Source organism: Ascaphus truei, chromosome 19, assembly GCF_040206685.1.
Source record: "Ascaphus truei isolate aAscTru1 chromosome 19, aAscTru1.hap1, whole genome shotgun sequence".
In the NCBI taxonomy this organism is placed as follows: Eukaryota; Metazoa; Chordata; class Amphibia; order Anura; family Ascaphidae; genus Ascaphus; species Ascaphus truei.
The window spans coordinates 23423839-23447067 of NC_134501.1; the positions used below are offsets into that span (position 1 = coordinate 23423839).

Sequence of the window (23229 nt, forward strand, 5' to 3'; positions counted from 1 at the left end):
GGAAAACGCCGCTCTCCCTCTCGGACGCCATCTGCTGGTCTTCTCAGGAACAGGACTCCACAGCAAGATTCACCATTAGAATGCATTGAGCCCTAATGGCGGCCTATGGGAACCTGCAAAATGGTGCCTGAAAAGGCGGGAAAGTTACACAAAGGGCTATAATCACTATACCACTATTAACCCTTGTGCTCCCGGATGGATCCCAGTGTGTGTGTGATGCAGACACTGATTAACAATAAAACATGGGGGAACAGGGAATATACATTTTCAGGTTATGACAAGGGTTAAATCACACGTCTGGGCCTCAGCCCAGTTAACCCCTTGTTTCCCTGGTGAGGTTATAGGGTGGCCAATTGGGGTGTAACCCCTTTAATCCCGGACCAAATCCTCCCCATCGTCACAGTGCGGCTTTGAGTGCAGCCACAGCAGTTAGCTTTGACTGTGTCAGTAAAGGCCCCTCATAGGAAGAAGGGGGGGTTGCTTTCTAAGTTATACAGTGTGTGTAATATCACCAGTGACAGTTGCACGTGGTGAACTGCCAGAGTCTGGGATCAGACAGAATCTACAGCAAGAGATCTTCTGCATGCAGGGACTAGGGTAGAGGTATATCCCCAGGGACCAGTTAGTCCCCTGAGACACTGTAGAGGAATAACTGTATGTTATAGGGTCTGCCTTAAGACAGGGACTCCTTCACCATACTCAGAGAGAAAGAGGAATGCTGCATGACAGTGCCTGACTGTCAGTACAACGTGTAGCAGGAAGAGTATCTGACTCCATAGCAGAGACTGTGGTAAAGGATCATTCTGGCTGGGGATCCCTCCCCTGTGGAGTCAGCATGTGTATCCATTCCTGCAGAGAGCAGCGCAGTGCGGCGTGGGATCACTGTGCGGTGTTGCTGAGTTCCAAGGATTATCCTGATCAGGAGCAGTGATCAGGGAGGTAGTATAATAAGTGCACCACCGGGCCCCAACACAGGGAAGCGCTATCCCTCACACTCACACTCTCTTTATTGTTGTGGACACTCAAGGGATAAGTGCCCAAGCACATTATTATCAAAGGGACTGAGGGTGATGTGATGATGGACATGTGGACTGAGGGGATGGTATGCATTCAGGGTGATGCAATGTTATTCATATGATGTAATGATGTATTGATGTTATGTAAAGAGAGTTTCATGGAAGTTATTGTTCATGCTCAGTAAATACTGTTTATTCACATTGTGTGTATTTACTGTATGGTTGTTCTGGTGAGGGCACACTCCCACCACGTTGGGATCCCTCATCAGTGGAGGCGCTGCACCGCCGAGTGTAAGTATATACCCCAGGTTCCCCGTGGCGGAAGCTCAGCCCTCCTGGTTGCCAAACAGGTACAGCACCACACTGATAAGTAGTCAGATACACCTACCCACCCCAATCTCACTTAGGGTGGGGGTAAGAGGGCTACATGAGTAAGGCTCAATATGAGTGAGACTGAATATGAGTACGGCTCAATATGAGTGAGACTGAATGAGTAAGGCTCAATATGAGTGAGAGTGAATATGAGTGAGACTAAATATGAGTAAGGCTCAATATGAATGAGACTGAATATGAGTAAGGCTCAATATGAGTGAGAGTGAATATGAGTAAGGCTCAATATGAGTGAGAGTGAATATGAGTAAGGTCAATGAGTGACAATGCCCCGCAATGAGTGACACTGACTTGAGTGACTGTTAAACTGTCTGATGACGTTTAACGCTGACGTATCTTGTGTCGTCGGTGTGATACACAATATACTATTGATCCTTTTCTTCCGTTCAGCGCGTTGCTTGTGTTAGTGAGAGAGGGCCCCCGGGTATTTGGGGGGCTCCGCCTAAGGTCTGGATTATATTAATCATTGCTGTATGTAACGGGTGGGGCTGGGTACAGCTATCTCTGCCTCTCACTTCCCTCCTCGACCCCCCGGACACTGCATTCCTCCCTGCATTTACTGTACATCGTATTCATTATTACTGTATACACAAGGCTTCCAGTGGGAAACACTTTTATTTCAGGGATCCCTGATTATGGGACTTTTTCAGGGCTCATTGTTCTGCTTCTCCCCCACCCCTCTGCCTCGTTAGTCAGTAATTAACAAACCTGGTTCCTCCTCTGGTCCCAGGACAAAGTCACATGGAATTTGGGGCTTGCAGATCTGAGACAGTTCAGTCATTATTGAGCTAATGATGGAGATATCTCTAGGCCTTACTCCAATCCTACGTCCCAAAGTTGCTCCTTGCCATTAATATTTAACATTTTCTAAATAACATCATTAATAGCAAGCATGAATATGTACAGTACATTAAGTAAAAAAAAAATTTATATATATAATATACATTTCACACTTCTCTAACTTCTATTTTATATATATATATATATATATATATATATATATATATATATAATAGAAAAGATTTCCTAAATGCTATATATATATATATATATATATATATATATATATATATATACAAAACAAGCAGTCAGCACTCTAATGTAGGGCAAAAGGCAGTTGCTAGTCCCATAGGAATCCACATAGCATATGAACCAGCCCAAAGACCAGTAAAGAGACAGCAACCAGCAAGGAGTAATCCAAAATAAACTGTATTGAAGCAAACAGATACTTTCGTGTATCTGTTTGCTTCAGTACAGTTTATTTTGGATTACTCCTTGCTGGTTGCTGTCTCTTTACTGGTCTTTGGGCTGGTTCATATGCTATATATATATATATATATATGAACAACAAGAAAAGAAAGCGCCCGATCCTAGTGCAGCATGAAAAAATACAATTTAATAAAAATGAATAAAACCAACAAATGCGAACTCACAAACACAGGATAAATAAAAGCATATAATGAGTATACTCATTCGCCAACCGCCCACGATGTGCCTTGGATGGCGCGCCCTCTCTCTGTCTAGGTTTTCTCAGCTCTTCTGAACCGACATCCAGCAGGGGATACAGGAAACAGCTCACCACAATGTGACCCGGAAGTCCTCCACAATGTTAGTGTATTCCGGATGTGAGGTCTGCAGTCCGTGACCCCGCGATGCAGGGGCTGATCAGAGAAGTCTCTCTGCACTCCCAAAGGCAGTCCGTAATGAGGTGGGCAGTGAGGATAGAGTAGAATTGTGTATCACAGTGTGACAGCAGCTGAAAAATGCTCTTCCCTACGCGTTTCTTCACATAAAGTGATTTCATCAGGGGATATCCCCTGATGAAATCACTTTATGTGAAGAAACGCGTAGGGAAGAGCATTTTTCAGCTGCTGTCACACTGTGATACACAATTCTACTCTATCCTCACTGCCCACCTCATTACGGACTGCCTTTGGGAGTGCAGAGAGACTTCTCTGATCAGCCCCTGCATCGCGGGGTCACGGACTGCAGACCTCACATCCGGAATACACTAACATTGTGGAGGACTTCCGGGTCACATTGTGGTGAGCTGTTTCCTGTATCCCCTGCTGGATGTCGGTTCAGAAGAGCTGAGAAAACCTAGACAGAGAGAGGGCGCGCCATCCAAGGCACATCGTGGGCGGTTGGCGAATGAGTATACTCATTATATGCTTTTATTTATCCTGTGTTTGTGAGTTCGCATTTGTTGGTTTTATTCATTTTTATTAAATTGTATTTTTTCATGCTGCACTAGGATCGGGCGCTTTCTTTTCTTGTTGTTCACAGATTTCTGGGAGTTCGTTGGTCCTTGATGAGAGCAGCCAGATCCTAGCATGGACCCTTGGTTTGGTTGATATATTTTTATATTTTTCATATTTTTTCATTTTAATTTTTATTTTTGACACACTTAGTGTCATTTTTTTCGTATTTTTCCATTCACCATTATTTAGTATCATCCAGGAGGGATTCATTAGTGCAGTAGTCATAACCACCAACACATGCTATTTTTTTATATTTGTATTGTTCACTGGCATATATTTGTGTTCACAGCAGCTTTTTAAACATTGGCACTCAGCATTTTATTATAACATATTGCATGTATTTTTATTAGTGTGAGTCAATCATCCATATTATTGTTGCATTCACCCTTGCCATTCACCTTTGCTATATCCACTTAATACAATCAATTGGTAATCAGTCTGAGTTTACACCTGAGGAGCGCAGTCTATTCTTTGTTTGTTATATATATATATATATATATATATATATATATATATATATATATGCATTTAGGAAATCGCTGCACACTAAGTGTTAAGTATCCTACAGAAGGTGTCTCTGCTAGATAGAAAAACATATATACAATTAAAGAAAAGACCATAATGGTCTAATTATCAGCACCAGACAAAATAGATGCAAAAATAAAGGGTGTTTATTGACCCATAACACAAAGGAGCCCAACGTTTCGGTCCCCAAGAAGACCTTCTTCAGGGGTGTAACAGGGACTTATCACTGTTAAAGAAACTGTCTCTAAAATCCAGCAGGGATCTGGTTAAGAGCAGCAGGCGATTAACCAGACTCCACCTGGCCAATTAAATCTGTAAGAAAGGCCTCCTGTTGGAAACAGCAGAGAGATTCCTTAGCTCAAATTTGGGCTGACAGAAGGAGAGCAGAGAAGCCTGCAGACAGACACGGTTGTTATTTTGTATTTTTTTGTATATTTTGCCTGGATAAAGGAACAGGCTCAATAAAGCCAAGATAAAATTTTCACTCAAACCGGTCTCCGTTATATGTACCTGTGCACACATCTCTCACTACAGCCGGTACACGGAGTACACTGCAGGAGCTGCTGCTTCCCTTCTACTTCAGACGGTTATTTCTAGGAGCGGCTGGTATCCTGTCCGTCGGCTGGCGATTGAGTATTGCTCATAAATGCCCTAATTCCTATTGTGTTTGTGAGTGTGCATTTTTACGTTTCCAGTTCTACATATACATTTTTGTAACTTTACTGCGCTACGAGTGCACCTGTTTTTTGTTTGTTTTTTCTGGAGATATCTTGGAGGGAGAGGCGTTCCCCTTTTACTCAGGCAGCAAAGACTCAATTGAACAAGCGTGTGGAGCTGGACTGATTTGTATTGTATCTGGACATTATTTTCTTATTTTGTTTTTTTATTTCATTTTATTATTTTTCTTGTCCTGAACAGCATAGATACTTTTTTTTCTTCATATTTTAACCACTATATGCTAGGTAGTTTTAGGCTGGCGCCACCTTCTGTCATATATATATATATATATATTATATTATAGTTACCAGTCCAAGAACCGGTGAAAGAGACAGCATACAGCAAGGAGTAATCCAAAAGGTAATTGTATTCAAAAAACAAACAGTTACACGAAAGCCAACGTTTCGGTCCCACAGGGAGACCTTCCTCAGGGCCGTGCAAACACCAAGTGTGAGTGACCAACATATATACCCCCACCCAGAGTGCACCACAAACAAACTACACCAATCACCATCACCCAATCAGTATCAAGATGCACCTTACCTGTCTGCCCCATACCCCTAACCAATCCTGTACAGGAGTCATTCCCTCCCGACCTGCAACCGGATGGCATTCAATGCTGCAATCAGAACGGCCCGTTCTGACGTCATCACCTGACGACTAGTTCCGGTGTCCGCAGCGCATAACCCACTGCGCATGCGCGTCAATACATGCTGTAAACCGGGGAGCCATTGCAGGAGACGCAGCTGTGTGCTGAATCAGGACACAGATCGCGTCTCTAGTAACCCTGGCAACCTCAGACGCCAGCGGACAGCTTGCGCATGCGCATTAGTAATTATAAACATCAGGCACAACACCGCAATCGCCGGCACCGTCAGGAAGAATAAATGTGTCAACATTGCTAATAATGAAACTACTAGCTATTAAAAACCAGAACAGGGGTATATATGGTAGGCAGGGACAAGTCTAAAGCGTGCAAATGCATCTTCATACATAGAAAACAAGGGAAGTGAATAATGTGCAAGGGAAGTGAATAATGTGCAAGGGAAGTGAAGCTATGGTGAACATTTGAAATCACAGATGGCTAAAAATAATAAATAAAGATAATCCTACAGACACACACATGCAGATTTAAGCAATAGAGAACAATCCAAGAAAACACCCCAACTTTATCTCCTCATTTAGGCCACCAGGTGACAATGTCCGTAATTCATAAATGAGTCTGGCCTCCTGTTGTAACAAGATTTTGTCCCTGTCACCACCCCGTGTGGGTACAGGGACCTGAAAGATAGGCATGCATCTGAGCGTGGCCAAGGAATGTCCCTGTTCTTTAAAGTGTCTAGCAACGGGGAGACATGTTAAATCCATGTCATCGACCCCACATGTTAGAGCTTTCCTGATAGTCGTGCGATGCATGGCCGTCCGCTCCTTCAGCATCCTTACAGTCTTGCAATGTACAGGAGTCCACAGGGACATCTGATGTAATAAACCACAAATTTGGATTCTCAGTTGAGTGCTTGCTTGATTTTGCTAGATATGCCCGTGTGCAGGTGATTGCAACTCGGGCCCTGCTGCATGAACTGGCAGTTAGTATAGCCGTGGCACCGATACGAGCCGGGTTTCTTGGCAACCAGGTTTTGGGGACAGCATATTTTTCTATGGGATCAGAGCCAGTAACCATAGCACCAATACTGGGGCCCCGCCGAAAACAGAACAACGGTGTTTTTTTGTCACGCACAAATCTTCTCGTCATTTGCCAAGATGCGCCAGTTGTCCCGGATGCTACGCTTAATCTCATTTGAGGCTGTGCTGACAATATTGAATCTATTAGTGACCTGTTTATTGGGCACTGGTGTCAATAACACACTCCTGTCAATTTGTGCAACCTTCTGTAAAGCGAACTGGATGTCCTTAGCACAATAACCCCTCTCCCGGAAGCGTGCAGCCATCAGTATGAGGGCCCTTTGTGCCTCCTCCGGATCAGTCGTAATCCTCTTAACTCTTAAGAGCTGCGAATAGGGAAGGCCCTTCAATGGCAGTGGGTGATTGCTAGCAGCACACAATAGTGAATTTTTGTCAGTGCTCTTCCGATAGAGTTTGGTAGCCAACAACCCACCAGATTTATACACAATTGTATCAAGGAAGGCAATTTCTTTGGTGTTATAGTTAAGGGTGAAGCGTATTGTAGATGGAATCTCATTCAGAGCAGACACAAACGCTATCAATTCTTCCTCACTGCCATCCCACAAGATAAAGACATCATCAATATAGCGGAGATATTTGACAATGTGTTGTCCATAGGTACCATCGTGTAGAATGTGCATTCGCTCATATAGGTCCATGAACAGATTCGTGTAGGACGGCGCCATGTTTGAACACATGGCCGTCCCAGTAAGCTGTAAATAATGCTGTTTCTCAAATCTGAAGACATTTTTGTGCAGGATAACCTCAATGAGAAGCATCAGGAATTCTACAGGGGGACCTTGTTGTACACCAAACTCTTCAAACTTCATACGCACAGCTTCTAGGCCTTCAACATGGGGGATGTTAGTATATAAACTGGACACATCCAAAGTGACAAATATGAGGTCTATTATGTCAACAGAAAGGTCACTAAGCTGCTTGATAAAATCCGTTGAGTCTTTGATGTATGAACCCATCTTGGCTACCAAAGGCTGCATGTAGAAATCCACAAATTGTGAGAGAGGGTGGCATAATGAGCCCCGAGCCGAGATGATAGGTCTACCCGGAGGCGCAACACTGCTCTTGTGTATCTTCGGGAGAGTATATAGCACCGGCATCACTGGATAATCTTGAGTCAGGAATTTGCTTGTTTCTTCTGATATCCAGGTGTTGTTCAGTCCAAGTTGGATGATGCCATCAATTTGCCTTTTATACGCTACCGTCGGATCCCCAGGTAAACGTCTGTAATGATGTGCCACCGAGAGTTGTTGTTCAATCTCATTTTTGGAATAGTGATAGTTGAGAACAACTATCCCACCACCTTTGTCTGCAGCCCTCACCATGATCTCTCTATTGTCCCGTAATGTTTTGAGGGCTGTTCGCTCTTCTCTGGACAAATTATAGAAACTGGTCTTGCGGTTCTTCAAGCTGTTACAAGAATCCCTAGTAAGCAGATTCATGAATGTGGCAATATTCGGATTAGTGGAATGGGGATCGAAGGTACTCCTGGGTTTAAATGGATTTATAGTGGTGCCACTAGATGGATCAGCTGTACCGCTCTTGGAGAAGAAATCCTTCAGCTTCAGGTGCCTGTGTAGTCTATACATATCCACCTCCCATGTAAAAGCATCCTGCGGGTGGGTGGGCACAAAGGATAGACCCTTTTGTCGGACGCTTCTCTCCGCAGCAGTAAGAGTGTAGTCCGACAGGTTGTATATCACCGTCTCGCCGGCTGCGTCTTGGATCCCCTTGTCGATTTGCCTTCGCGCATGGGATACCGCCGATCTCCGGCCCACTCTCCTGATGGTTCTCCTTGTGCTAAAAGTTGGGGTGTTTTCTTTGATTGTGGGATCAGGAGCAGTATGGCGTCCCTGCCGTAGATACGGACGAAGCAGCAATCTGACCGGCCACAATATCCAGTGATCTGTGGTTCTCTCCCACGAACATATCTTTATTGTAAAATGTGAGTGCATTATTTATACATGTAAGAATGTGCAATATACCCTAACTTTATTACACTATTGCGAGCTCTCTCTTTTTTTATTCCTTGGGAGAAACACATAAGGATTCACCTTATAGAAAACCACCTATAGAAAACACCTCAAGATATCCACCCCGTAGGGTTTACCCAAGGGCTCCCATCAGAGAGAGATGGATCTCTGATAAGCCTATCTCTCTTAGAAGAAATCGGTGAGACCAACACATTTATTTTTGGATTTAACAACACTTTATTACAAGGTGCACTATTATTTGCATTTCTATTTTTCATTTTCACATACACCATCACGAGATTCATCCCCTTACCTGGAAGACGACATCCGACTTTTGGGATCATTGGACAGTCCATCTTAAGGGTGTAGAGCTGCTATTCATGTTGTACCTCACTTTCACTGCACTGTTTATATAAGAAATTCACTTGTGGGGAAGGTTTTTTATTGTTCACATTTATTATATGTGAGGTATTTATAATATAAGGAATTCACTATGTTTTGGGTGTAATCACTATTTGGTCACTTGACGCAGTTGTATTACATCTCAATAGAAGCGCTCGGTTCCATTATTTTCTACATTACGCATACGTAACATTGTCTTGTAATGCACTGTATCGGGAGTGACCAACTCCAGTCCTCAAGGACCATGGGTGCTTCAGCACAGGTGCAGTCAAGGCCTGAGCCCTTGAGGACTGGGGTTGGACACCCCTTCACTATATCATATCGGACTGCGCTAACAACCATCACCACTAGGGAGCACGAGAGACATCACAGGCTGTGAGGGCAAATTATTTGGCACTTTTTTATATTTCAGAGTTACATAGTCGATGAGGTTGAAAAAAAGACATGCGTCCATCAAGTTCAACCTATGCTAAATTTAGACAACAGATACTTTATCCTATATCTATACTTCCTTGTTGATCCAGAGGAAGGCAAACAAAACCCCCAATAACATATAATCCAATGATGTCTCATAAGGGGAAAAATAAATTCCTTCCCGACTCCAAGAATTGGCAATCAGATTACTCCCTGCATCAACATCCTTCTCATGTTTACTTATTTGGTATATCCCTGTATACCTTTCCTTTCTAAAAAGATGTCCAACCTTTTTTTGAACAGATCCATTGTATCTGCCATCACAGTCTCCATGGGTAATGAATGCCACATTGTAACTGCCCTTACTGTAAAGAACCCTTTCCTTTGTTGCTGGTGAAATCTCCTTTCCTCCAACCTTAAGGGATGGCCCCGAGTCCTTTGTACTGCCCGTGGGATGAATAGTTCTTTTGAAAGCTCCCTGTACTGTACCCGAATATATTTGTAAATAGTTATCATATCCCCTCTTAGACGCCTCTTTTCTAATGTAAATAAATCTAATTTAGCTAGCCTCTCCTCAAAAGTTAGATTGTCCATCCCCTTTATTAATTTGGTGGCTCTTCTCTGCACTCTCTGCACATTTCGTTCGAGTTCGGGGGGAGGCAGGAATCTGCCACCCGCTTCTTTTTTCTTTTCTTCTTCACATTTTTAAATATTCCATTAAAAAAAAAAAACAGGAAAACAAATAGAGAATGAAAGAATAGTCAAAAATGTGAAACAAAAAAAAGGGAAATGAGAATGAGAAAATATTAGAAAATGTGGTTAAAAAATAAATAAAAAAGCAGACGCATTTGCTTGTGTGTCATCCCTGGCAGCCGAGGGGTTAATGTGACATCCCGGTTACAAAGGAGCATTATGTAGGAGCAGAGAACGTGCACGACTGTACATTGTCTGATCTGAAAGCACTTTCTTTCTGTAAGTGATAATACATTTTCTTCCCGTTTGATCCCATTTCTTTATTGTCGTCATAACAATTATATTTCTGATTACACTGCGAAGCAATGACAGGTAATTACAGGCGCCCTGTCCTCCAGGTGACAGCCACGCTTCCACGATATCTGCTCCGTTCGTTGGTAATCAGTTTCCGTGACACCCAGAACGTTAGATGGGTGTCCCGGTTATATCGAAGATTCTGGTTATTACCAAGGGATGTGGGGGGGTGGAATAGTTATTATTCCAGAGAGGGGCCGATATACTAAGCATCGCAAAAAAGTTTTTTTTCAACACAACATTGGCGGCTGTCAAACTTAATTTCAATAACGCGCCAGCTGGCAAGAACACGCGCACACAAGCTTGATTTTTAACACTTTAATGTTTAAAAATTAAATGTTAGTCCTTAGGCCCCAGCTTTTAATGTTGTAATAATCCTGATGTTTAGACACAGATATTTGGGGTTTGTCCTTATCCCCCCCCCCTCTGTAACCCCTCCTATTCCTGCCTCCCCCAGTATTTCTGGAAAAACGGGGAAGGGAATTCATCAGACGGACTTTAGTGCAGAAAGCGTTAAACACGACCCGGCCTGCCTCTCCCCCCTGGGCGTTCTGCAGTATTAATCACATTGTATTTATGAGTTTTTGATGTATATTTATTTCTGTATAATAAGGGGGCTTTAATAATTTAGCATTTATTTGTTGGCCTTTGGCAATATCTGGAGATGTAGGAGTAAGTCACACTGTTATATATACATCACACACACACGTTCACTTACACACACACACACGTTCACTTACACACACACACACGTTCACTTAACACACACACACACGTTCACTTAACACACATACACACACACAAAAAATATATATATATATATAATGAGCTGGGCATTCTGTTTGTAGAAGACGCGCTGTGTGTCCGTCATTCCCACCGGCATAGGAAATATTTAGGGCGGCCATTAAACCACCGAGATGAAAGCTCCGAACTTGTAAGGCCTCGGCCGATTCGTGACCGGCTAGGTGCGCGCGCGTCTGGGGGCGTGGCCACAACGTCACGGAGCTGGTTCGCCCTCATTGGGCGAACCGCTCACGTGACGCGCTTGCGAGCAGCAAATTCAAATTTGCTTGCTCGGCAAGCCGCTAAGCGCCGAGCAGGCGCGCCCGTCCCGCTCGCCACACACAGTGTCGCAATGTGTCTCATCGTGGCGAGCATGAGCGCGCCCGCTCAGCGCCACCCTGGACGAGGCCTAAGGAAGGGGCCACATGACGTAAGGTTGCGTGGCCCCTCCCCCAAGGAGCCGTGATTTCAGGCCAGGGGGAGTAAAGGCTACTTAAGGTAAGGGAGCGGGATCCCAGCTTTCTCTTCTAGGATTTATTGGAGCGAAGTCCCACCCACCCTGTTTTTAGGAATGAGGGATGTTGGCGTTGGACAGAAAGATCGTGATTCTGCGCTGTTTTTGTCGCAGCTTGGGGTTTGTGTTGGCGGGAGTAATGTTACCCTGTGGGGGGGGGGGGACACTCAGTCAGTATTGGCTACCGGAGTGAGGTCTCCGACCTCGGAAGTATTTTAGTTGGGGTACCATGGCAGGCTGGGCGGCCGGATTGTGGTGACCTTCCGGGTGGAATTTGGGGTACCATCCTTTTGTGTACGTTTTTTACGCTCATTGTATTTCCAGTTGGAGATTACCTGCGCAACGCAGCGAAAAGGTTAAAAATAGAATTGTTCTCTTTTAAACGCAGAGCGCAGGCACCTTGCGGTGTAATTATTTATCGACGCTTGTATTGGTTTTGATTTTCCCGTCTTTAGCAGCACAAGTGCAATTTAATCATATTTTGCTTCCCCCCCCCCCCCCCGTTTCATGGAATCTCCTTAGGAACTGGAGTCAAGATCCAGCCGCACATCATTGTGAATTAATGTGTAATGTGTAATATTGTTGAGTGGGTGTCACCTACACCCCCTTATATAACATATCAACAATCTCCCATAGAAATACGTGTATTAAAGTAGCCGTTCCATATAGGGTTATATACTGTATTTATGTATGTGCGTGTCACAATGTTCTTACATATGGGTTGACATAAACACACACAACACCTATACACAACATTCTATGTATTATGTGTGTGTATTCACAAGCACTTACTCCAATGTTTTTATATTTGATATATAATTCTAATTTTTGCAGACATTTTACACTAATTCCCATCCTTATTGATTTTAGAAATGTTTTTTTCAATCTTTTCTTCACCAATTCTTCATTATTTGTCACTAAACAACTCTGTCAAATTGTATCTGGCGATAGATAGATAGATAGATAGATAGATAGATAGAATAGATAGAATAGATAGAATAGATACAAATAGATAGATAGATAGATAGATAGATAGATAGATAGATAGATAGATAGATAGATAGATAGATAGATAGATAGATAGATAGATAGATAGAATAGAATAGATAGAATAGATAGAATAGATAGATATAATAGATACAAAAACAAAAAGAACGATTCCTGCGCAATTAGGCCAAAATAAAATAGTAATCTCATGAATAAGAGTTATTTAGTTAAACCCTTTGGCCAAAGCGTTATAAGCCTGCAGCCACGTCAAGGCATAACTGATTGCAGGAACCTACACTGAATATATGTAATTATTGTCCCATGAACTGGTGAAAAATGTGAGAAAGCCCTGACGGGGTTAAATAAAGCATATGCCCTTGTGAGCAGTGTAATTACAAGCTGGCCAAAGCCGGTATCATAGTTACCTTACTACTGTATGTGGGTGCACAGATTCCCTGGTGTGAATATAATACAACTTACATATATGTCTTTCTGTCGGCCTTATACATTCACCTACTCTTGGAGGGTGATGTGCAGACTGATACTGGAGTGTAATATACCTGTGCTAATTGGAAAAATTGGTAGGGGCTCTTTCCTGAAGGGAGGAGACATACTCCTGCAAGGAAATGTGTGTATATATATATATATATATATATATACACATTCTAGTTTATATTATCACACTATATTTCAGATTTACATTTAAAATAAGGTAGCGCTGAATTTGTATATATTTTTTATACACACGTGTGTATACATACATAAGCACGCACACGTACCTACACACGTGTATACAGCAGTCAGCAGAGATGACACAAATACAGAAAAAAGATAAATCCTTCATTGTAATGCACTCCAGGGAGCATAACAAATGTACAACATGTACGCTGCAAGGGTAGAAAGAATCCTCCAGAATGAAAGGATAAAATGTAGCTTTAATTCAATATAAACTTCCATAAAAACTCTTAGCTTTAGGAAAACACACTCTTTGAAAACGAACACAAAATAGTGTTATAAACGACAAAGTCTGAGAGACTAAATACTAGTAGCAATATCATTTCACCACTGCTTCCCTTAACCCAAAACGCCCCAAACTCTCTTGGCCATTACTCACTATGGGAAGGATGATTGTGATAGGGAAGTATGAGTGAGTAATCGTGGCACAGCGTCTGCGGGCACCTTAGCACGCTAGATGTGCAATATGTGGCCGTCTGTGGCTGATTGCAACACAGCACGATTACTTTGGGTCTTCTACATTGCAAAGAACCTAAGTTGTGTCACTTTGTTTTTCACTCTGTTTATTATTTTTGCTACTAGCATTTTGTCTCAGATTGTCGTTTATAACACAATTTTGTGTTAGTTTGTTGGTTTTAAAGGAGCAATCCAAGCAATATCCTACATGTGTAGGGTTAAAAAAATAAATACACAATCAGTCCTGTAGTATTAGATAATACTTACTGCCTTTTTTTATTTTAAAATTCAACTCTTAATGCCATTTTAATGAGTGTTAATATACTGAGCATCCTTTGATTTCTATAGCAGGATTTATCCCACCTCTCCAGCAGTGCAAGAGCTTTGCAACACTTTCCTGTTTGTGATCATTTGTTGCCAATGTTCCCAGCAGTTTGAGCTGCAAACTGTAACAATAGATAATGTTACCGTAGTAATATAAGAATAAATTGTAGCTGCTGAGTTACACTGACTGATGGATTGATTTGAAACTGAAAGGCGGCCATTTAGGCTGCGGCCGTGCTGCCTGCGCTGCACACGCGCCTGCAAGGCAGGCGATGCGTGCAGCCGAGTCCCCCGGTCTGCAGTGAGCTGCAGGGGGAAAGACAGAGGGGGGGGGAGTGGGAGGGAGTGTCGGGGGTGTCACCCAGCAGGTTCGCCCTCATTGGCTGAGCTGCCGGGGGCGTCGCCTAGCGCTCCATCGCAACTCCTGATCTCAATTTTCTTGAGAGCAGGAGTTTCTGTCGGCGCAGCGCGGCGGCCCCCCCTCGCAGCGGCCCCGGCCCCATTGTAGGGCGGCTCTTGTCCCTGCACCATCCGCCACAGCGGGCGCCGCAGTAGCCAGCGGGAACCTGGCCTTAGTGAACCCTGGGAAGCAGGATCTTTGCTGATCGACCGGCTGCTTAGTTAATTAGTTTTCAATAAAGGTAATCAAAGGCGGCGTATATTAACGCAAAAAAAATATTTGAACATTTTTTTTTTACGCTACTTCCTAAAGTTACAGCAACTAGAAAATCCCACTTGTGATTCACGTGTCTCAGCCTGGTCTGCAGCCCTGGCTTTCCCCATTATCTCTTAGCATACACTGCTTTCACTGCAGCCAGGGATTCTGGGTAATGACAAGCAAGGGCTCCCCCCTTCTGTGTGTAGCTAATGACAAGCACACCAGCAGCGTGTTTCACTCTTTGCATCTTATCCATGTTAACATGGAGCCCTATAAGCGTATGCCTGCCGCATTACCCAGAATCCCGGGCTGCAGTGGAAGCCCTGTATGACCTGAGAACGTGCTCACGGATGACATTGTATTTGCTGTACACTGCACGGCAGAGGGTTTGTGACACTTTCTTTTAATGTCTGGTTATATTCCTAAAGCTAAGAGGTTTTTTATGGAAGTTTACATTGAATAAAAGCTACGTTTTATCCTTTCCTCCTGGGAGAATGTTCTGTATCCTTGCAGTGTACATTCTATACCGTTTCTATGCACCACAATGCAGGATTGATCTTTTCTCTGCATTGGTGTCCCCTCTACCTAATCCCGTGCCAGCCCCCCAGTAACCTAGCAGAGCAAGGTAACCTTTTCTTTCACTCGTGTTGTGGTTGCACGCGTGTACACATGCATAAATGCATCCATGCCCACGCACATACAAACAATACACGGGACAGGAATTCAGTGGAAGCTCCCAGTTTAAAATACATTTGCTGACTGCAACTTAATTGGGAAACTGTGGGACAGGGGTTTTGTCAGCATTTGTTAAGCCTGGAAACTCTGCCCTCTCCCCTGCCCTGCGCACACATCCCAGAGAAAGCTGCCAGTCCTGACAACCCTATATATGAGCCAGGTAAGAACCGCACAAACTATACATATGGGGTACTAAAGGTTCAATGTAACCTCAGGTTCCGGCTATCTTATTTTTAATTTGTTTGGTCATTTTCTTGTGATGCGTTCTTTTTATTTATTGGTGCAATGTATGCAGCCTATCCTGAAATATTGAATATTACGCCAAATCCCTAACAAAACTGAATCCGTGTTTATTAGTGGGAGCGCTTAACCCCTTGAGTGCCTCATGACATGGCTACCATGCCATGAGGTCGGACACTGCAGAAGTCAGGGGCTTGTAGCCCGTTTTCTCGGAGAGACGGCGTCCTGCGCGCTCACGCAGCGCTGAGCGGGGTCAGACCGGGACGAGGAAAGGAAAAGTAGACCCTTCACCGTTCGCGTCATCGGTGAAATCTTCCGTTGCCATGTCTCCCAAATTGATCGTATTTTGCGGTTTGCTCTTCTACCTTAAATAAAACCCGACTCCCAGCGGGACGTTTTCGTGTTCCTTTTGCTGCTTCGGAAGGAATTAGTTTTCTTCCGTTGTGAGATGGAATGAGGTGCTGTTGCTGGCGATTGTTGATGCTTTTCTGTGGATGAATAAGAATATCTTGCTGAGTGCAGCAACAGGTTGAGCTTGGTCGATATAAATGTGTTACTTTGAATCTGCCGTATGGAAAACCGCGTGGGAATGAGACGCATGCAGAGCACGTGCCCGGAGAATGACCATCTGTGTGTTTGTCACTCTGTCGCAGGATTGCTATTTTGCCACGAAACGGCAGATTTTGAACACTTTGGGTCGTTTGGCTAGAAAGTTTGATTGACATTGTCACGGCTTTTTGTAACTTTTTGGAAAGTTCGATGGAAACATTGGTGAATCTATCTCCAGTCTTGATAGCGATAGTAACTGTTACATAGATACATAGTTACATAGTACAGATACTTTATCCTATATCTATACTTCCTTATTGATCCAGAGGAAAGCAAATAAAAAAAACCCCAGTGTCATATTATCCAATGATAGCTCATAAGGGGAAAAATAAATTCCTTCCTGACTCCAAGAATTGGCAATCAGATTAATCCCTGGATCAACATCCTTCCCATGTTTAATTATTGGGTATATCCTTGTATACCTTTCCTTTATAAAAAAGATGTCCAACCTTTTTTTGAACATATCTATTGTATCTGCCATCACAGTCTCCATGGGTAATGAATTCCACATTGTAACTGCCCTTACTGTAAAAAAAAAAACCCTTTCCTTTGTGGCTGGTGAAATCTCCTTTCCTCCAACTAAAGGGATGCCCCAGAGTCCTTTGTACTGACCGTGGGATGAATAGTTCTTTTGAAAGCTCCTTGTATTGTCCCAGAATATATTTGTATATAGTTATCATATCCCCTCTTAGACGCCTCTTTTCTAATGTAAATAAATCTAATTTAGCTAGCCTCTCCTCATAGGTTAAACTGTCCTAGGCTACTAAATGTCATTCCTGTGTGGTTAAGCTACTTCTTAAACGAGTCTAATCACCTTTCTCAGGCAGTTCTAAGTCAATAAAGAAAGGATCTTTCCTGTATATATTGTGAGTTGTGGGGACCATCTGTCATCTTCAGTGTTGACTAACCCGTCAGGGTTGGGAGAACTGAAGGGGTTCATCTCTTATTTTCTGCCCTTTTTCAGTAACTGCCCCATAGGATGACCCTCAAGGACCTGATCTACCCTAACAATCCCAAGAGGAGGGACGAGGTGACTCAACTGCACCAGCAACTACTTGATTGCATGGCAGAAAACTTCCAGCAGACAAACAAGCTCATTCTATCCCTTAACAAGCACTTGCAGTGCCAGCTTAACCCCACTGAGATGAGACGTAGTGGGACCATCAAAGAAAACTGCGACATCTTCATCAAGAGCATGGCCGAGATCCAACAGGAGGTGCAGAAGATCGATGGGCAACTGAGAAGCCTCTTGGAGCCCACTCACTACCAGAAGCTCCATGAGCTCAAGGGGCCCGAGACACAAAAAATTGAGATCGCGCAGAAAGTGGTCTCCGTTATTTTGGGCAAGGCCACCTCAACGGCAAGCGCCATCATCGTCAAGCTGATCAGCTCCAACGTCACCACCGTCATCATCAACAAGCTGGTGACTCTGCTGGCGCAGATCAGTGCCTCGGTGCTGGGTACTGTGGGGGTCGCTGTCCTGGGGCTGGGTATTGATGTCATCATTGGAGCCATCCTGGGGGCGGTGGAACGGGATAAGCTGGAGGCTTCGGTGAAAGAATACGAGACGTACCTCGCCGAGTTCAAACCGGCTTCTGAGTCCTATCAAGAGGCCATCGTTAGCGTTACTTTGAAACTCGAAGAGATGTTTCAGTAACACGTCACACCTCCTCCATGATATACATAATATATTCATGTACCAAAATAAATATATTCGCAACGCAGTCTTTCCACCATTTTTCTTTACATTTGCTGTTTTTGGGCAACTTTACCTTCCAATGACTAGCCTAGGAGAGAATCCTTGACACCGTGAGAGATTTATTAAAACTCGCCATGTCTCAGGCACTGAAAATTAGATTAATTAATTTGGGGGGTCCCCCCCCTCCCCCCTCCACCTGTGGAATAGGCCTACACCCCATTCTGTGATTCCACCAAGGAAATGGTTGTAGTATAATTTTGGATACTTGTTTCCATTAAATTATTTTGTAAAACATTAAATGTACAAGAAAGAAAAAAAATAAGATGAAGTTAAAAATTGAAACTAAAGAAGTGCAAGTTGTGAGCAGTGAGATGTCCTTATCTGACATTATATCACATTATTTATCATGCAAGGATAAAGAAACACAGACAGAGCACCTGTGTTTATAAGGAAGATGTCACCAAAACATTCCCTATTCATTCATTGTTAAATCTGTATTGAATATCAGGCTAAGTTTGTATCACAACAAACAGCATGTTCGGACCTGATCCTCAGCCAACCTCAACACCGCACACAAGTGTAGTATAACATATAAACATAATATGATATACTGTATAAATACATACACATACATATCATCCTCTCCAGCCCGTGTCCCCCCACTGCTGGATGAAGTCTCCCCAGTGATCTCCCTGGTCCTGCGGTTACAGCCTCTCTTCTCCACGTCGCTCCCACACATTGTCTCATCTCATTCTCCCATCCTACTTTTGTCGTCTTAGTCTTTTGATATATATATATATATATATATATATATATATATATATATATATATATATATATATATATAATATACTAGCTGAGAGACCTGGCGTTGCCCGTGATGTGAACCGTGTGGTGGGCGGGTGAGTGTGGGTGAATAGTGTGTGTATGTGTGTTGTGTGTGATTGTTGCTTGTGTGTGTGTTGTGGGTGGTTGAGTGTGGGGTGCGTGGGTGGATGAGTGTTTGTGGTGTTGGTGGGTGAGTGTGTGCTGTGTGGGTGAGTGTGTGTGTTTTGAGTGAGTGAGTGAGTGAGGGGTGGGTAGGTGAGTGAGGGTGGGGTGGGTGAGTGTTGTTGCTGTAGTGTTCTGTGTGTGTGTGTGTGTGTGAGTGAATAGTGTATGTATGTGTGTTGTGTGTGATTGTTGCTTGTGTGTGTGGTGTGGGGTGCGTGGGTGGATAAGTGAGTGTGTGGTGGGTGGGTGAGTGTGTGGTGTGTGTGAGTGTGTGTGTGATTTTACAGTGAGTGAGTGTGGTGTGGGTAGGTGAGTGAGTGTGGGGTGGGTGAGTGTGGTTGCTGTAGTGTTGTGTATGTGTTTGTGAAGAATGTTTGTGCATCAAATGACAGATACGGTCTAATTAGTATTGTGTTGCTAATTGATTTTATTTAAAGGAACAGGCGACTGGCGGTGTGAGGTGTGGTGCTAGTGGAGGGGGTGTGTTGGTGTGCATGTTTTGGGGGTGTGTTTGTGCTTTACGGAAGGGGGGTGTGGTGTTTGAGGTGCAAGGGGAGGGGGGGCATAGACGTGTAAATCGGCATTGTTTTGAGTGTAGGGTGTGTGGCACGATGGTGAAGTTGAGGTGTGTTTCCAGCGTTGATTGTGTTGTGGTGGTAGGGGTGTGTTGACTTGTTGTTGTGTGTGGTGTATCAGCACAGTAGGGGTGTGTGTGTGTGAGTGAGTGTTGTGTGGGTGAGGGCATGTTGTGTGTGTGACTTGAGTGTTGTGTAATGTGTATCAGCACAGGAGGGGTGTGTGAGTGTTGTGTGTGTGAGGGCGTGTTGTGTATGTGTGTTGAGTGTTGTGTGATTGTTATGTGGGTGTGTGCGACTGTTGTGTGTGTGTGTGCTGAGTGTTTGTGTAAGAAATTACACAGACGGCAGAATGAGCATTGTGTTAGGAATATATTTAGTTTGACCTAAGAGCTGATTTCATGTAGTCGGTGTGTTGGCAGCGGAGGGTGTGTTGTTGCGCACGTTTGGGGGGGTGTTGGGTTGAGGTGCAAGGGTAGAGGTGTCCCAGAGCTGTAAATCTGCATTGTGTTGAGTGTAGTGTGTTTTTGGCAGCACGGTGAAGGGGAGTTGTGTTTTGCGTGGCGAGGGTGTGTAGTTGTGTTTTTACATTCGTGTGTGTGTGTGTTGAAGCGTATTGTAGGGTAGTTGTGTTGAATATGGCGCAGCATGCGTTGTGGTGTTTGTGGTGTGGGTGTTAGGTAGGGGTGTGTGGAAGTATTGTTTTGTGTGGCGTATCAGCACAGGAGTGTTGGGTGTGTGTGTGAGGGCTTGTGTTGTGGCTGAGGGCGTGTGGCGTGGCTGAGGGTTTTTGTGTGTGTGCGCGTGTTGCGTGTGTGAGTGCGTGTGTGGCTGAGGGCGTGTGTGTGTGCTTGTGGTGCGTGAGGGCGTGGGTGAGTGTGTGAGGGCGTGGCTGAGGGCGTGTGGCGTGGCTGTGGTTTGTTTAATGTTTTTTGTGTGTGTGTGGGACTAGTGTGTGTATGGGTGTTGTGTGTGATTGTTGCTTGTGTGTGTGTGGTGTGTGGTTGAGTGTGTGGTGTGTGGGTGGATGAGTGACTGTGGGGTGGGTGGTTGAGTGTGTGTTGCTGAATAGTGTGTGTATGTGTGTGATTGTTGTTTTAGTGTGGTGTGGGTGGATGAGTTAGTGTGTGCTGGGTGTGTGATTTTTGTGTGGTTGATTGAGTGTGGTGTGGGTAGTTGAGTGAGGGTGGGGTGGGTGGGTGGGTGAGTGTGGGGTGGGTGAGTGTGTTTACTGTAGTGTTGTGTGTGTGTGGGTGAGGGTTGTGTGTGTATGTGATGAATATTGTTGCATAAAAGGACAGATAGGGGTCAATTAGCATTGTGTCCGTAATTGATGTTATTGAAAGGAAGAGGCGAGTGGCTGTGTGAGGTGTGGTGGTAGTGGAGGGGGTGTGTTGTTGTAGATGTTTTGGTGGTGTGTTTGCGTTGTACAGAAGGGTGTTGTGGTGTTTGAGGTGCAAGGGGAGGGGGGCATAGACATGTAAATCAGTATTTTATTTAGTGTAGTGTGTGGCATGATGGTGAAGTTGAGGTGTCTTTCCATAGTTGAGTGTGTTGTGGGGGTAGGGGTGTGTTAAATTGTTGTTGTGTGTGGTGTATGAGCACAGGAGGGTTGTGTGTGTGTGTGTGTGAGTGTTGTGTGGGTGAGGGAGTGTTGTGTGTGTGAGTTGAGTGTTGTTGGATTGTTGTGTGGGTGTGTGCGACGGTTGTATGGGTGTTGTGGGTGGGTGTGTTGAGTGTTTGTGGCAGAAATGACACAGACGGGAGAATGTGATTTTTTTTTCAAATATATTTTATTTCACCTAAGAGCTGATTTTGTGTTGTGGGTGTGTGTTTGTGCGCACGTTTGGGGGTGTGGCGGGTTCATGTTCCAGGGGAGAGGTGTTCCAGAGCAGTAAATGTGCATTGTGTTGAGTGTGAAGGTGAGGTGTGTTTGGCATGGCGAGGGTGTGTCTTTGCGTCCGTGCGGGTGTGTTGAAGTGTTGTGTAGGGTAGGTGGGTTGAATATGCCGCAGCATGCGTTGTGGTGTTTGTTGTGTGGGGGGTAGGTAGGGGTGTGTGTAAGTGTTATTTTGTGTGGCGTATCAGCACAGGAGGTTTGGGTGTGTGTGGCTGAGGGCGTGTGGCGTGGTTGAGGGCGTGTGCGTGTGTGCGTGGTGCGTGGCTGAGTGCGTGTGTGTGGTGCGTGAGGGTGTGTGTGATGGCGTGTGGCGTGGCTGAGGGTGTGTGTGTGCACGTGGCAGAGGGGTGTGTGTGGTGCGTTGTTGAGGGCATGTGGGTGGCTTTTGGGTGTGTGTTTGAGTGTTCTGTGTGTGTGTAAGGGACACTGTGATCCCATATTGTTGTATCAAGCAGACATGTGTCAGGAGGTGTTGTTGAATGGAATGAGTGCTATGTTATATTGTGAAGCACTGATGTTGCAGGAGTGTTAAGGTGATGTGTGAGGCCCTACAGGAGGTGTTGCTGTGTTTGCGTGCACGGGAGGGTTTGTGGAGTGTTGTGGTGTACGGGAGTGTTTGGGGGTGCGTGCAGGCTACGGGAGTGTTATTGGGGGGGGGGCATCCGTTCGACGGGAGTGTTTGGGGGGGTGGGGGGGCCGGTATCCAGGAGGGCTTGTTGTGTACATTGAAACACGGATGTGGCAGCAGGGTGAAGGGAGGTAGGGTTAGCGCTCCACGTGCGCAGTTGGGATGCGGGCCCTGAACGGAGGTAGTGTTGGCGCTCCACGTGCGCGGTTGGTATGCGGGCCATGTAGGGAGGTAGTGTTGGCGCTCCACGTGCGCGGTTGGTATGCGGGCCATGTAGGGAGGTAGGGTTAGCGCTCCACGTGCGCGGTTGGTATGCGGGCCGTGTAGGGAGGTAGGGTTAGCGCTCCACGTGCGCGGTTGGGATGCGGGCCCTGAACGGAGGTAGTGTTGGTGCTCCATGTGCGCGGTTGGTATGCGGACCGTGTAGGGAGGTAGGGTTAGCGCTCCACGTGCGCAGTTGGGATGCGGGCCCTCTAGGGAGGTAGGGGTTGTGTCGTCCACCGTGCGGTTTGGGGTGTTTTCACGGGAGCGGGATAGAGGAGGTCTTGCGTCGTACGGGAGGGGTTGTGATGCGGGCTACGGGATGCTGTGTGTGTGTTGTGGGGGGGGGGGTTCGGGCTAAGGGAGTGTGTGTTTCGTGCTCCGGAGTGGGGACTGTGTTGTCCGGTGGTGTCGGTGAAAGTGATTAGCAGTGTGTATATTTTGTGTGGTGGTGTTGTGGTGTAGGTGAGGGTGTTGTTGCGGCCTCGGTATGGGCTGTTAGTGGAGGAGATGCGTGTCCGGTTGGCGATCAGGTTATGTGGCGGTGCAAGTGAGTAGCAGAGTGTGTATGTTTGCTGGGGGGTGTGTGGTGTATTTGTGGTGAACGTGCGTTCCGGCGTGAGGTGAAGGTGAGGGTTGAGTTGGCAGGGTAGGCAGGAGTGTGTGCGGGTGGTAGAGGGGCTGCG

General features: G+C 45.0%; 1 protein-coding gene across 2 annotated transcripts in view; it reads left to right on the forward strand.

The window, feature by feature from the left end:
- SMCO3 (single-pass membrane protein with coiled-coil domains 3) overlaps positions 1-18211 on the forward strand; it is a 33494-nt gene extending 15283 nt beyond the window's left edge. The window contains exons 1-2 of one of the 2 annotated variants that reach the window (XM_075576961.1): positions 15665-15798; positions 17452-18211. In XM_075576961.1, coding sequence (XP_075433076.1) covers positions 17467-18144 — 678 coding nt within the window. In that variant the 5' untranslated portion in view covers positions 15665-15798; positions 17452-17466 and the 3' untranslated portion in view covers positions 18145-18211. Of the gene's footprint in view, positions 1-15664; positions 15799-17451 lie in introns of those variants that run through there. The other variant, XM_075576962.1, reaches the window with a different exon arrangement.
- The last annotated feature ends 5018 nt before the right edge of the window (positions 18212-23229 follow it).